This window comes from Eptesicus fuscus, chromosome 21, assembly GCF_027574615.1.
Source record: "Eptesicus fuscus isolate TK198812 chromosome 21, DD_ASM_mEF_20220401, whole genome shotgun sequence".
NCBI classification, from domain to species: Eukaryota; Metazoa; Chordata; class Mammalia; order Chiroptera; family Vespertilionidae; genus Eptesicus; species Eptesicus fuscus.
Window position 1 is genome coordinate 1,025,149 of NC_072493.1, and position 16,325 is coordinate 1,041,473.

Below are 16,325 nucleotides of genomic sequence, written 5' to 3' on the forward strand. Positions count from 1 at the left end.
ATGCCTGCTCTACCAATGGAAGCTCAAGATGTTGCGACATCCCACCAGCCACCGGTCCAGTGGTGCTCGGCCGGGCTGGCTCCCGCCTCCCTACTTCCTGCCGCCCGAGGCTCGGGATGCACTTCCGGCGTGCGTCCGCCTCCTCCAGCGCTCTCAGGTTAATGGCGGGCGGCGGCTGCTGAGCGGGACCGCAGATAACCGCTGCCCGCACCGGGAAGGTCTCCCTGCCTGTCCTCGCCCCCTTTCCGCTCGCCGCCAATACTCGCCAGCATGTCCGTGGTGCCGCCCAATCGCTCTCAAACCGGCTGGCCGCGGGGGGTCAACCAGTTCGGCAACAAGTACATCCAGCAGACCAAGCCCCTCACCTTGGAGCGCACCATCAACCTGTAAGTGCGGCCTGGCCGGCCCGAGCCGCCCTCGCCGGCTTACCCGCCGGAGTTCTGCCCGCGCCCCGCCCTCGCCGGCTCTGTGCCTCCCCACCGGCCCACTCCCGCGGGCGAGCGCGCGCCTTTCCCCTCCAGGCCGCTGCCACGTTCCCTGGCGCCAAGGGGTTCGAGTCCTGTCCTACTTGAGAGGGTTTTCTTTATCCGGAAGGAGGCTGGTTCCCAGGCGCCTGTGTTCATAGGAAGAAGAAGCATCGTTTGCTTTGAGTTCATTCTTTCCTCCACCTCCCCACAGATACCCGCAAAATATGGTGTCTAGCAGTTCTCGAGACCTAGCTTTAACGCGTAGCGTTAGTTTTTTCTTCCTAACGGCTGTTTTGCATTTCAGCTCATGCACACACATTTTATTCGCGTGCTTAGGCTCCTGGCCTGCCCTATGCATTCACATGGCTTCTGCCGCAGCGAGAGCATCCAGCCACCCATCCGCTTGGGAGGGTGGATGCTGAGACGGTTGGGCTTTAAGACCTTGGAGGAGTCTCCAGTGTAACCCCAGGAAACCCGTTGTAGCTGCGCTTTGTCATCGACACCTTTCTGTTTAAGCACTTAAAGCCATTGCATTTCGAGGCCACTCTCACTAGTAATCTCGCTGTGGCAGGTAATTGGCCGTGGGCTGTGTCTTGAGAGTTTGTGAGGCACTGTGGTGCTGGCCTTAATGGAGGAAGTGGCCACTTAATTCTGGTCAGTGTTTAAAAGGTGCAAGGGTTTGCCCTGGGTGTGCAGCTCCTCAGATGGTTGAGCATCCTCCCATGCACCAGAAGGCCTCCGGTTTGATTCCTGGTCCGGGCACAAGCCGGGTTGAGGGCTCCATCCCCCGTGGGGGGTGGGGAGGGGGTTGTAAAGGAGGCAGCCTATTGATATTTTTCTCTCTCTCTACCCTCTTCTCTCTAAAATCAATGAAAACATAGCTTTTAAAACAAGGTGCAAGGATTTTCTGATATTGGTGTTTTGATAGACACTTTAGACCAGTGATGGGCAACCTTCTGAGCTTGGGGTGTCAAACTTCGCCAAAAAACTGAGCATAACTCGGGGAGTGTGTCACTTTGAGGAAAAAACATTATTTCGCAAATGTTTCACCCTCAGGAGCAGCAAATGTTTCATCCTCGGCCTCAGCGGCCACGTGTCATCAGAAATGGCTACGCACGTCAGTGCTGACACGCGTGTCATAGGTTCGTCATCACTGCTTTAGATGTTTTCTCTGTTTCATATCCAAATAAATGAACTTCCCTCCCTCAAAAGCGAATTGAAATTGAAAAGATGGTTATTGTTTTATTTGGCAAGACAGATGCTGGCTGGAAGTGTAGATAGTGAAACTTTGGGGCTTATGAAATCTGGAATAGGTAAATAGTTGCGTATATACAAGTGAATAGCTATTACATTAACATAAATTTTAATTGCATATCGCCGCTTTTAAAAATCCTCATAAGATTCCAATGACGTGGGAAAGGCAAATGTTCCCCTTTTACACAACGTGAAAGCACAGCTTCCGGACTAGTAGTGGTGATGAGAACCAGGACTCAGTTTTCCCTTGATTTGCCTTGGTTATTGGATCAGTTTGCGCTAAGCCATTACGTAGAATTAACTTGGTGAAAATGTTTTAATCTTTGCTCCATTAAAGTTATGTGTTGATGGATTTACAGTACTTTTCCTCTCCTATATAAATGCGGTATTCAGAAATAATCGTGTTGTAAATCAATTCACATGTGTGAGCTAAGTTGAAAGTAAGTCCTTTCCTCCTCCCACAACATATATTTTAATTGATTTCAGACAGGAAGAGAGAGGGAGAGATAGAAACATCAGTGATGAGAGAGACTCATTGATTGGCTGCCTCCTGCACGCCCCCTCACTGGGAATTGAGCCCACAACCCCAGTAAGGGGGGCGTGCAGGAGGCAGCTGATCATGTGCCCTGACCTCCACTGAGCCATCATGGCCAGGCTCAAACTAACTTTTTAAGTTTTGGCAACCCCTTTCAAGAATAGCAGAGTGGATTAGTTATGCAGTTACTGACTGAATGTCAAGGCGTTTTTATAGAATAGATATCTTGGGGATGGACAATGTGGTCAAAGCATTCTTACCCAAAGGCTTATAACTAAAGGCTTCTTACTATAAGTCTCATGATTGAGGGGTTACAAGGTGATATGTGTGATAAAAATATAAACGTATTTTTAAGGAAAAATTTGGTCTATGCTAAAGCAAGATGGAAATGGTCTTCATCAATATGAGCCATATTCTTTTTTTAAAATATATTTTATTGATTTTTTACAGAGAGGAAGGGAGAGGGATAGAGAGTTAGAAACATGGATGAGAGAGAAACATCGATCAGCTGCCTCCTGCACACCTCCCACTGGGGATGTGCCCGCAACCAAGGTACATGCCTTTGACCGGAATCGAACCTGGGACCTTTCAGTTCACAGGCTGACGCTCTACCCACTGAGCCAAACCGGCTAGGGCATGAGCCATATTCTGATAAAGAAGGAGAGACTATTCAGTTTGGGTCGAAGAAATGAATGAAGAGAAGGGAAGAATAAGGATAATGAATGAAATAAATGCAGAAGGCTAAAAGGTTTTAGAGGGGAAAGAAAAGTTCATCTAAAGAGGAAAGGGTTATGGAACTAAAAAAGTCTGCAGATACTTGACTGGGAGAAGTAGAAAAAACAGAAGAGATGATAGAAGTGGTAGCTCAACTTTTAGACAAAAGAGATTAGCCATTAAGCTAATAGAATTAATAGAATTTCTGATTACCTGTAAGAGGAGCCCAAAGGGACATTAGCCAACTTGGCAATGCTATTATATTAGCCACAACCTAAAACCAGAGGATTACCAGATGTCCAGATAACTACTGTAAGCATTTAAGGGCCTTACGGATAGTGGTATATGCTTGATCTAATAGAAGCTCGAGCTTTAGAGTTCCAAGATCTGGATTCTAGTCTCTGCTGTTTCGTTAACTAGTTGTGTAACTCTGGACAAATCCTATGTCTCTGAGTACAATATATACACTGTTTACCATATACTTATGTTATATATACGTACATATGTATATGTTGTATGGTTGGTATCTATGATGGTAAATTATGGTCTCCAGTTCTCATGTGTAATGTTTGTCTTTGGATCACAGGTACCCTCTTACCAATTATACTTTTGGTACAAAAGAGCCCCTCTATGAGAAGGACAGCTCTGTTGCAGCCAGATTTCAACGCATGAGGGAGGAATTTGATAAAATTGGAATGAGGAGGACTGTAGAAGGGGTTCTGATTGTACATGAGCACCGACTACCCCATGTGCTACTGCTACAGCTGGGAACAACTTTCTTCAAACTGTAAGTATTGTTGGAAATTAACAGCAAGACAGCTTTTAATAAGGTTGCTGTTTTATGCAGCTTTGGAATATAATTGTTACTGTAGACATTTATCTCAACAAACATAGCTGTTCATGGAGTCTTTAGAAACAGAAAAATCACAAGTAATTTTTCTTCAGGGCAATGCTCACTTATTGCCTAACTAGAAATCCACATGTCTCTATGTTATTGATATTAATGACTGAGCTTGATAGGAGCCCTGTTAAACGAATTGGTCCAAGTTGTATTACTAGATATCATGGTAGCATTGCTACGAACAATGGATATTATTTCTTAGGATGAATAGTGTTTCCTATTCTTGAAATGGCTTACATTTTTATGGATAAACTTCTAATTTTACCATTTAAGATTATAAATTTCTTGATACACATTTAGTTCACAACTATTTGACCAGATTGTACCAAAAGAGAGGTCTCAAGTATTTAGGTTGGAGTTCTGGAAAAATGCCCCATTCTTCAGACTAAAAGAATGTGGTTCATTGCTCTCTGGATGTTTCCAAACTTCACTATCGCTAGATAGCTTCCTGAGAAAAGAGATTGGGATGGACTGATGGTCAGCAATTATGTAATGTTTACATATGCTACATATTTTGTTTAAAATTAGGGTTTGTGGACTGGTTAGTCTGGTGAATTAATGTGAATTCAGCTTTCTATTTCTAGCATATTCTTCCCCTTCGCTTTGATTGCCTCACCATGTGACACTGGAATATGTGTGCTGTTCAGTTACTTGATAGAAATAACTATTACTGTCTTCTTCCTATTATCCCAAAATTGTATTGAGTTGAAAGCTGAAATTCTTAACCTTTATGCAGACCTGGTGGTGAACTTAACCCAGGAGAAGACGAAGTTGAAGGACTAAAACGCTTAATGACAGAGGTATTTTTCTATTTAACCGCTTGGACAGTTATATTATTGCTCTTGTTAATACCACCCACTTACTAGATAATTAGGCTTTTTATGTCTTCTGAAAAGCATAAGTTTATTTTGACGATTACTTTTCAATAAATAAAACTTGCCCTGACCGGGTTGGCTCAGTGGCTAGAGCGTCGGCCTGTGGACTAAAGGGTCCCTGGTTTGATTCCAGTCAAGGGCATGTACCTTGGTTGCGGGCACATCCCCAGTGGGGGGGTGTGCAGGAGGCAGCTGATCGATGTTTCTCTCTCATCGATGTTTCTAACTCTCTATCCCTCTCCCTTTCTCTCTGTAAAAAAAAATCAATAAAATATATTTTTTTAAAAACCAAACTTAAATCCCAGAGTGTTAATATGTACAATGTTTATTTTCCAGAAGTTGAACTTATACTTACTTTTATCTTTTTCTTTGAAGTGTTTATGTAACAGTAATGGTTAACAAAGGTCAATATTTATTGGGCACTTACTGTGCTATACTAAGTGTTTTACGTACAATAACTTCTTTAGTTATCACAGCAGCCCTAGGAAGTAGGTATTATTATTAACTCCATTTTACTGATAAGAAAACTGGGGCACAGAGAATTCAAGTAACTTGTTGATGTTATACATCTAGTAGGTCTTGACGCTGGAGCTCTGAATGCAGGTAGTTTTGTTCCAGGGTAGGCCTCTCTAGAATTCTGAATGCTTTTAAAACTAGAGGCAAATATCAGGGTAAAACAGCTAAGAGTTGAGAGTTATAGCCAGTGGTAATGGGTGAAGTGGGGCAGGGAACTGCTCTTTGTTGTTATGAAACTTTTAGAACCATTTTTGACTAATTAAAATGTAGAGTACAACTTTGATTAAAACAATAAATTTAATGTTATACAGAATCATAAAAAGGAACATTTTGAATTTTGCACACTTATTTTTATAACTTCGTCAGATAGGTGACTTACAGAAGCTATAGTTGATTTTATAAAAACTATTCTATAACATTGGCTGATATAGGTAATTGATTATCTTTGGTTTTTTAAAAGTATAGTCAGGGTATAACAATATTTGTTGGTCCTCTCTGGTTATGTCAATGCTAGATTGCCAGTTTTGAACTAATAGTGTATGTCTTGGGCAGGGTGACACATACAGTAATAAATAAGAAATTATAGAAAGGAAGCCCATATGGAAAGCATGTATCTATTAGGAGTGCTGCCCAAAAAATCTCTTCATTGAAGAAGAGTGTATGGGCATTTATGTTTTATTGTTCACTGGCTGTGTCATTTCTTTTTTGACAGATACTAGGTCGTCAAGATGGAGTCCTGCAAGACTGGGTCATTGATGACTGCATTGGTAACTGGTGGAGACCAAATTTTGAACCTCCTCAGGTCAGTGTTCAGTTGTATTTGCTGGGCATTTGGGGAAGTAGGAAATGGATTTAATTCCAGCCATTTAAAAAGATCATAGTAAAAAAATAAATAAATAAAATGGAATAAAAAGATCATAGTAGACTTTGACTTGAAATTTCCTTTTTACCCTTCTTAATTGAAACATTTTTTCTTTAAAAGAAAATTTCAAATCTACACAAAAGTCCAGAAAATAGTAAGAGTAAATATATTCTTTACCTGTCATTCCAACTTCAGTTAACAGCTGAGATTGTTTGGAAGCAAATCCTCGTTATAATTTCAATAATAAATTTTCCATTGTGTGTGTCTGAAAGATAAGGATTTTTTTTTTTTTTTTTTTTACAGAGAGGAAGAGAGAGGGATAGAGAGTTAGAAACATCGATGAGAGAGAAACATCGATCAGCTGCCTCTTGCACACCCCCTACTGGGGATGTGCCCGCAACCAAGGTACATGCCCTTGACCGGAATCGAACCTGGGACCCTTGAGTCCGCAGGCCGATGCTCTATCCACTGAGCCAAACCGGTTTCGGCTGGGATTTTTTAAAGTAATAAAAATGAATAATTCTATAATGCCTTTAAACATGTAGTCACTGTTCACATATTCCTTATAGTTTCAAATTTTGTTACTTTATTTATTTGAATTAGGATAATCTCTTATGTCTTTTTTACATCTACAAGTTGGTTCCCTGTCTTTTCTTTTTTAAAAATTGATTTTTTTAGAGAGAGAGAAAGAGAGAGAGACATGATTTGTTGTTCCAGTCATTTATGCATTCATTGGTTAATTCTTGTAAGTGCCCTGATCAGGAATTGAACTTGCAACCTTGGCGTATTGGGACAACGCTCTAACCAACTGAGTTATCCAGTCAGAGCCCCCATCTTTCTTTTTCCCCCTTGTAATGTATAATGTAGTGTTTCTCTTGCTGATTGCATTCCCTGTTGTCATTGAACATGTAGCTCTTTATCTTCTCCTGTAAATTGATAGTTAGATCAATAGATTAAATTTGGGCTCAATTTTTTGGGAGGGTAGTGCAAGGCTCACCAGAGGAGGTAATATTATTTATTGTTGCCTAATCTATTACCCCGAAACTTAGCAGTCTAAAACAGCAAACATTTATTATCTTAGTTTCTCAGGGTCAGGCATCTGGGAGCTGCTTAGCTGGGTGTTTCTGGCTCATGGTCTCTTGTGAAGTTTTGGTCAAGTTGTCAGCTGGGATTGCGTCATCTCAAGGCTGAACTGAGGCTTACGGATCTGACCCCAAGCTCACGTGTGATTCTTAGCAGACCTCTCAGTTCCTCTGGGCTGCTGGACTGAAGGTCTCAGCTCCTTCTTGGCTGTTGACCTAAGACCTTCCTCAGTTGCCATGAGAGCATCCCCATAGGGCAACTCCCAGTAAGACAGCTGGCTTTCCCCAGTGTGTGATCCACAAGATGGAGACTTTGACAGACAGAGTGCCCAACTAGGAAGCTACAGTCTGTTATAACCTAACTAGAGGCCCGGTGCACGAAATTCGTGCACTGGGGGTGGGGGTGGGGGGGTGTGCCCCTCAGCCCAATCTGCACCCTCTTCAATCTGGGACCCCTCAGGGGATGTCCAACTTCCAGCAGTCGGACATCCCTCTCACAATCCGGAACCGCTGGCTCCTAACCACTCACCTGCCTGCCTGCGTGATTGTCCCTAACCCCACTGCCTGCCTGCCTGCTCGCCCCTACCTTGATCTCCTGACAGCCTGATTGCCCCTACCTTGCCCTCCCCTATCAGCCTGATCACCCCAAAATGCCTGTGCCTTGGCCCCCAGTCTGGCCTCCCTCTGGAGGCACCACCCCCATAACCCCAATGCTGCTGCCACTGCAGCTGGTTATGGCTGCCTGAGCCTTGGCCTTTGTAGCCACTGCGGCTTTGTCTGGAAAGATGTCCGGAAGACAACCACTCTAATTAGCATATTACCCTTTTATTAGTATAGATTTGGGGACCATTACAACCACGCAGAACTTGAAGAAAGCACATGGCCCTGGTCAGTTTGGCTTAATGGAGAGAGCATCGGCCTGTGGACTGAAGAGTCCAGGTTTGATTCTGATCAGGGGCACACATGCCTGGGTTTTGGGCTCAATCCCCAGTAGGGGGCCTGTGGGCGGCAGCTGATCAGTGATTCTTTTTTTTTTTTAAAATATATTTTATTGATTTTTCACAGAGAGGAAGGGAGAGGGATAGAGAGCTAGAAACATCGATGAGAGAGAAACATCGACCAGCTGCTTCCTGCACACCCCCCACCGGGGTATGTGCCCGCAACCAATGTACATGCCCTTAACCGGAATCGAACCTGGGACCTTCCAGTCCGCAGACCGACGCTCTATCCACTGAGCCAAACCGGTTTCGGCTGATCAGTGATTCTTATCATTGATGTTTCTATCTCTCTCTCCCTCTCCCTTTCTGACATTTTAAAAATATATATTTTTTAAAGAAAACACATGAGCTTCACTTTGGGCTTTGTCATCTTACAATATCCTTTGTGCAGTGTTTTAACTTCCCTCAACTTTCCTTTACCTACCTTTAAAGTGCAATCTATTTTGGGGAAGATGATCAGGAAAGTGATTCCAATGGGTAGAAGTTTTTTTTTGGAGGGGATGGGTCATGAAGATATTTAAAAATTGAGCATGGTGATGGTTGTACCACTCTGAATTTACTTTAAAAAAACAGTTCATTGTACACTTTAGGTGACATGTACAGTATATGGGTATTTCTCAACAAAGCTGTTCTTTTATTTCTTTTTAAATAAAGACCAGTCTTATAATCAATTGCAGATGTTTACAGAGGCCCCTCAAGATTTGCTTACCATGTCCCAAATCACGGCTGTGATTCCCAGTTGCCTCCAGTCCTGGTGGATCTGGATGGTGTGGTTTGCAAAGGAGAAGGTGGCAAGAGGCTTATGGAATTTCTGCAACCCCATTCCCCGGTCTCCTCATAGGGCACCAGGGCCATTCCCACTGTGCCAGCTCTGCTCCCTTTAACCTGTTGGGCAAAAGAATCCTGCGTGCTCTGGCCAGAAAGTGCATTCTTTCTTAGGTGGCCCGGATGCTTTTTTTAAGGTCGTTTTATGGATTCAAAAGAATAAACAGAGATGTGGAAAGCTTTTGTCAAAATCCTTTTACATGGTTCTTCCAGTGTCATGGGAAATGAGATGTGGCTCTGAATTCATCCCAAAGTGTGTCTTTGGGCAAAAGCACCCAGAACAGCACAACTCCTGCAGAATGCCCCACACACTTTGCTGTCAGGACTCAGGGGGGCTTGAGGGTGAGCGAGGCGGCGGTGCCAGAACAGGACCTGGGAGAAGGTAGCGCTTTCTACACTGCCCAGGCCACGTGGACTACAGCAGTACCTGCCCAGGTGGGCAGGGTGTTTCTGCTGTTTTGTTTTGGTCTGGCCTCCACCCCATCAGCCACAGACCTGTGCCTGCACTGAGACTGAATGGTTTGATGGCCCTACATTTTGGTGGACAGTGGATGCACTCCCAGAGACTGGCAGTTAGACTCTGGCGGCTTCTGAGTCCCTTGCGGGGAGAGCCCGGCCCTAGGTCAAGAACAGACTCAGGCGTCCTCGGCCAGGAGGCCTCCTTGGGCTAGGGGCCGCCACAGTTTGAAGGCTGGCCATGACCCCAGTCCTGGCAGGGGTCTCCTCTGGGGTGCTGGCAGGCCTGGGCTAGGGCTGCGGGAGGTTTAGAGGCTGGTCACGCCCCCGATCCTGGTGGGGATCTCCTCTGGGGGGCTGGCAGGCCTGGGTTAGGGTCACTGGCGGTTTGGAGGCCGGTCACGCCCCCGATCCTGGTGGGGGTCTTCTCTGGGGTGCTGGCAGGCCTAGGCTAATGGCCACCCTGGTTTAGAGACTGGTCACGCCCCCGATCCTGGTGGGGGTCTCCTCTGGGGTGCTGGCAGGCCTGGGCTCTGACGCCGCAAAGGGAGAGGTTCCTGAATCTGCTTCCCACACACCTAGGCTAGGATACATCTTGTAGGAGGCGGCTTTAATGCCCGGGGTCGGTGACCAGGTCCTCCGGAGCCTCGCTTTCTGGGCTGCAGTCCCACGTCTCCCAGTGCCCCAGCCTCGGATGCACCCATGCAGTTGCCCCCACCACCAGCCACCTCAGCGCAGGCCACAGCAGCTGAAGCCAGCCTCTTGGAAGCCAGGCCACCACACCCACCACCTCTAGTAGCTCTCTGCTGCTCGCTCGCTGTGCCCTGTCCACTGGGGTGGGGGAGTGCTCCCAGCCCAGAGGCCCTACCTTCCTCCGCAGCCTGGCTTGGGAAGCTGGCCTCATGCTGGGGCTACGATGCCAGCGTCCCCACTCGGCTACTATGGGTGCAACACGGGCCCCACGGAGGCCAACCTGGAGAACGTGGACCCCAGCTCTGCATCCGGCTGCTGCAGATGGCCTCGGTGGTCAACTACCACCTGCTCCGTCCACTGGCCCCATTGATCCCTCTCAGCACCAGCCATTTAGGCGAGGGTGGCGATCGCCCAGGGACCTCACCCCGGGAGCGGCTGGCTGGGCCCGGCCACGCCCCCCGGGTCGCGATGGGTCCCGGGACCCCCGGGAGGCTGCTGGCTGTGCCCGGCCATGCCCTCCCGGGTCGCGATTGAACCTGGGACCCCCGGGAGGCTGCTGGCTGTGCCCGGCCACGCCCCCCCCGGTCGCGATTGAACCTGGGACCCCCGGGAGGCTGCTGGCCGTGCCCAGCCACGCCCCCCGGGGTCGCGATGGGTCCCGGGACCCCTGGGAGGCTGCTGGCTGTGCATACCACGCCCCTCTAGGGTTGCCATCACTCACCAGGACCCCCGGAACTAAGAGGATTTGGCGCCGCCATCTTGGTTTTCTCAACGGCCAGATAGGCCACTCGGAGTCCCGCCCCCAGCCTCTGGCAGGCCCAATCATGGGCATAGCGGAGGTGCGGTCAATTTGCATGTTTCTCTATTATAATGTAGGATATTGGTGGTGACATACTCTGAGTTCTGCTGTATACTGTCAGTCACACAAACCCACGTAGTACATTGTGGGAGACAACTAGACAGGGATGGGTACCAGGAAGGAGACTGAGACCACTGGGAGTCATTTTGGCGGTTGGCTATCAAGGGTGGTATTGTGTACTTTTATCAGGAATGTTATAATATCTGGTTGTCTCCTTTGTAATGTTATTAGCTCATTGATAACAGTTTCCTGGATCTTCTCATTTCATTGGTATTCTGACCCTTAAATAAAGAGAAACTTTTCCCATCAAGTACTTGGTTACCCTGAAGTATAGTTTGTGTAGGAAAGAATACTCGAAGTTGGATTCTGAATTCTTTTGGCTAGGCTCTATGACTCTAATAGCTTCTTTGCATGACAAGACATCCCAGGTCAAGAATTTCACAAAATGTTGGCCAATCTAAAGATTGTTCTGTCTGTCCTCTTCCTTCTGACTTCCCAGTAGAGCTGAGGGATAGGAAGATGAGGTGCGATGGAAGCTGTGCTAGTTGCTCACTACCGGAGAATTGTGTTAGCTTTAAGAAAGTAGAATTTCATCTGGAAATGAAGTTCCTGGTCAAAGATGCACAGAACAATTACTGTAAACTTTTTTTTTGAACATTCCTTGATCTAACTGGAAAATGCTCAGTCAAAACCCAAAAGTTCTCCAGGCTACTTTCTGAATAGTCTCATTCATGTCCCCTACCATGGTCCTAGGACAGTTCCCTTAATGTACTAAACCCTAGTGTCGGCTCTGCTAGTGTAAGATATAACGTAAGGGTTGTGTTTTTAGTGAACTCGGGGTATTGGTTAGGTGTTGGGGAAAAGAGCACCATCTTTGTATCTCTGTCTTTTTGTAAAGCACAATTGACTTAAACACCAAGATGAAGACTAGAGAAAAAGGCTTAAAACAAAAGGAGCACATCAGGATTCTAGAAAACTTAACTTAATAATGATATTTGTAGGAAAAACAAACAACTTTTTAAAAAAGTACTAAATATTAGACTTAATTGTGTTGTAAATTTCTCAAGCTGTAAATCCTGTGTCTACCTGTTTGTCTGGAGAGGTTGAGTAGTTCACTGTTTGTTTTATGTTTATTAAAGCATTTCTTTATTAGTACATCTGTTAGGTACTAGATCCTGGTAAAGAGAAGACTAGAAAGGATTCTGGTTCTCTCAGCAGCACTGTATTGGGGGATAAACATGTAAAGAAATAAATGAAGTTACAGGATATATGTTAAAATTATGTTGGGGTTGTGAGGAACTTGGCCTCAGAGGGTTGATATTTGGGCTTAATGTCTGAAATGGGAGAAGTTGATAAATAGAGGCATGGAAGTATAAGGGATGATTTGACAACAACAAATTATTCTCTTGTTATTTTAGTATCCATATATTCCTGCACATATTACAAAACCGAAGGAACATAAGAAGTTGTTTTTGGTTCAACTTCAAGAGAAAGGTAAGTTTTTTTGTTTTTGAATGCAGCCATCTAAAAACTTTTATGGAGTAATTTCAAGGATACTTCTATTTATCTTTTCTTCAATTTCCTTGCGTTTTTTAAAAACACAAAACAAGTTTATACAGAACTACCTAGTTTTTCTCATAGATATGCCAGTCATATACTATTGGGGAGAAAGTAAGTTTATTTTTTAAAATATATTTTTATTGATGTCAGAGAAGAAAGGGAGAGGGGAGAGAGAGAAAGAGATCAATGATGAGAGAAATCATTGATTGGCTGCCTCCTGCACGCCCCCCACTGGAGATCGAGCCCACAACCTGGGCGTGTGCCCCTGACTGGAATTGAACCCGGGACCCTTCAGTCCTCAGGCTGACACTCTATCCACTGAGCCAAACCAGCTAGAGTGAGAAAGTAAGTTTAACTAGAGCCTAAAGTACCAGATGAATTTTTTTTTTTTAAATAGCATCTTTAGGCTTGTTGTGCATTTTAACAAATAATTATCCCATTTCTTATAATATTCTTAAAGGGGAATCTAAAATAAATTACAAATTACTTCTCCCCTTCCTCTCAGGGCCAGAACTTATATCAGGTGCTCTTGGTTGTTAATAGCACGGATCTCTTTAGAGAGTCAGTTTTAAAGCTCTCACTGTGAATTTGCTTAAAAGACAGAACAAAAATGTATGGAGATTATCTTCTTCCACAAATGTTTCTCAAATGTAAAATTGGTTACTACAAATGAAGTGGAAACTGATTACATATAAGAAGTTAGAGAAAATGAGTACTGCTTTGTTTTCTTTTAGCCTTGTTTGCAGTCCCTAAAAATTACAAGCTGGTAGCCGCACCATTGTTTGAATTGTATGACAACGCGCCAGGATATGGACCCATCATTTCTAGTCTCCCTCAGCTGTTGAGCAGGTATGGAACGTTGAACATTTGTGGTTGGTTTGACTAAGCTGCCAGACTTAAAATACTCCGAGCCACTTGAGAAGGGATAGTTCATGAATTTTGGTCTTTAAAGAAGTTAAGACAGTAGATGTACCCTTACATCATTTGCAAGCCGTAAACATGACTGACCAAAAGTGGCCCCAACTTGTGGCATGTCATTATGGTATTTGCGTAACTGCTCTTCCCCAAATTTGATACTCTGTACAGTTAAGTTTGAAGTCTTCATTCAAAGAAGCGATGGAAAAATTGTAGTCAGCAATATACAATAAAGACGAAGGGAGTTATCTACATAAAAATGTGGGGATTGAATCTCTTGGAGTAATATATTCTTTTTCCTTTCTGGAACCTACTGTATTTAGGCCCAAATTGGGGGCATATGGGATTACGTCCTGAATTTTTACATGGAATTTGACATTTTTTTTAAGTCAGAGTGATGAGAAATGCATTTTTTTAAAGTTGACTCATAGTGATTGAACTTAGAGCTAACCATAGCCAGGAATTGCAGAATAGCATGGTGGTTAAGAATACAGATTCTGTAGTCAGTGTTTGGATTTGATTTCCACCTTCAATACTTCCTGACAGTGTGGCCAGGACAAATGGTTATACATACCTATTTGCCTCTTTCTTCATCTGTAAATGGGGATGGTGGTCCCCACTTCATAGAATTGTGAGAAACAAGTGAAATATCATACATAAAGAGCTTATAATAATGCCAGGCACCTTGTAAGTGCTTAATAAATGTTAATTTAAAAACAATTCCAGTAGTCATTTTGCCTTCTATTAAAACTTCTTGAGTAAAATTGGCCTTTCTGTTTTGTTACACTAATCAGACTTCATCTTTTACTCCTCTGCTTTGGTTGAAAAATGGGATATGAAAAAAGGTCATATTATTCATTTATCTAAACACCACCTACCAGGCCAGGAACAGGGCTGAGTGGTCAGAATACAATGAAGTGTAGAAACTTTTCCTTCCCTCGGGGAACCTATTAGTGGATAGTTAATCAAATTTAGATTCTTTTATTTTAAGTTTCAATAACTGTTATTTAATGTGTAAGATGTGACGGGTGAGAGAAAAGTGTGTCTCGGTGTAGAAAATGCCAAAAATGTCAAGGGAGGGTAGAAACGTCCAAGTTTTTTTTATCATCTAAGGCAGCGGTTGCCAACCTTTCGGACCTCACAGACCACCAGTGGTCCGCAGACCACTGTTTGGCGACCGCTGATCTAAGGCAGTAATTGTTCAACCAGTGTGCTGCAGAATTCTTAAAACTTGCAATACGTGACTACTTAGTCAGGGGCACTGACTTCTTTTCCCTTAGATTGTCAAATAAAAAAGTGACAGCCAACACAGTAGCTGTCTGGTGTGAATGAATCAAAGTTATACGTATTTTTATTTTGGTCAGATCAGCAAAAATACATTTTTTGGTGTGCTGCAAAATTTTAGTGGTTAGCTTACTTGTGCCATGAGGTGAAGAAGGTTGAAAATTGCTGATCTAAGGTAAAAACTATGTAAAGAATATTGTTTTTAATAAAGCTGTTGTTCTTTTTAAAATTCAGGTTCAATTTTATATACAACTGAATTCCTGCACAGTGGAGAAGTAAAAGAAGCCGTCTCTGTGAGCACAGCTCTGCACAGTCTAGAAAAAACATGGTAGAAAAGGTTTTTTGTTTTATCTCTTCCCCACCCCCTAAATTGCCACCTGCTTTCTATTGTTTGAATAGTAATGTTGATATGAAGAACCTAGATAGTGGTGTAAACATGTGATAATGTTTAATTTGCTTTTGTTTCTACTCATACGTTTTTGTACATTAAAGAAAGTGGACTTCTTTCTATTTGTATTTTTTTTAAATTTCGCATTAAACTGGTAAAACTGTTACAGGTGAGGATTGTGTTTTTCTCCCCCCTTAGGCTGGTGAGTGTTCAGAGACAATGGCAGGTTTAGATCAGTCAAGTTTAGGGGACCCTTGTTTGGGTACCACTCTTGAGGGTACACTCCAAGGCCGTGTAGAGATCTTTGTGATGAGGATCTTCTGTTACTTTTGGGAACTGGATTGGCTTGAATGAGTCCAAGGTGCAACTCCTGTACCAAACTTGACACACTGATGCATTGTATTACAGCAGAAATCCCAGTATGTTCATGACTGGTACATTTTATACTGGTTCAGCCAGACCTTACTTTATAAACAATGGACCTTAAACATAAGGGAAACCATTAAAATGGGGTAGGTTCTGGAAAATCATGGGGGTTGGTATAAAAAGAGATGGATCTAGAGCTCATTTAGAGTTTTTTTCTCACATAATCAGGGTATTAATTATTTGTGCTGTTCTGAATTTGGTGTCTTGGTTATTCTTAGGGCCATGGTAAAATGGCAATCTGTGAAGGAAATTTATGAAAGTGAATGAGTTAGGTTTTGAACTCTTGGATTGCAAAGTTAGTTATTTCAATTAACTTGAAGTTGTATCCATAGAGATGAAAATTTGATTTTAGCAGCTGACCCAGTGGAGAAGTAATATTTCAAAGTAATGTTGGAATAATCTGAAATCTAAGGACAGGATAGGGGATAGATTTTTGTCAGCCTAAGAGAAAAACAACAAATTTAAAAAACTTTAAAAATACTGCTAAATTAATGTCAAATTTAAAGAAATAAAAAAAACAAATCTTAGGGCAGTTTGCTGGCTGTGCCATTTCTTAATGGTCAAAATATATTGTGTATGCCTTATTACAAACTTGTTTACTGTAGGCTTAATGTAAAGGAAATCTTGCAGGATACAGCTATTAAAAGAGACTGGCAAGTTACGTTTTTAATAGAGATGAACTGTTGATTGATTCTTACAACTTTATGGTACTGAT

At 43.4% G+C, this 16,325-nt stretch overlaps 1 protein-coding gene across 2 annotated transcripts; it reads left to right on the forward strand.

Annotated features, from left to right (window-relative positions):
• Nucleotides 1-85: 85 nt before the first annotated feature.
• On the forward strand, nt 86-15,350 carry NUDT21 (nudix hydrolase 21). Of its 2 annotated transcripts, XM_008152323.3 has the most exons (7): nt 98-386; nt 3,557-3,757; nt 4,608-4,671; nt 5,975-6,064; nt 12,456-12,531; nt 13,332-13,446; nt 15,031-15,350. In XM_008152323.3, exons 1-7 carry the CDS (start codon nt 271-273, stop codon nt 15,050-15,052), a joined length of 684 nt encoding a protein of 227 aa, XP_008150545.1. In that variant the 5' UTR covers nt 98-270; the 3' UTR covers nt 15,053-15,350. The 2 variants fall into 2 exon arrangements, with proteins under 2 accessions (XP_054566952.1, XP_008150545.1); XM_054710977.1 differs by lacking the exons at nt 12,456-12,531; nt 13,332-13,446; nt 15,031-15,350 and adding an exon at nt 8,882-9,124 and having other exon boundaries at nt 86-386.
• The last annotated feature ends 975 nt before the right edge of the window (nt 15,351-16,325 follow it).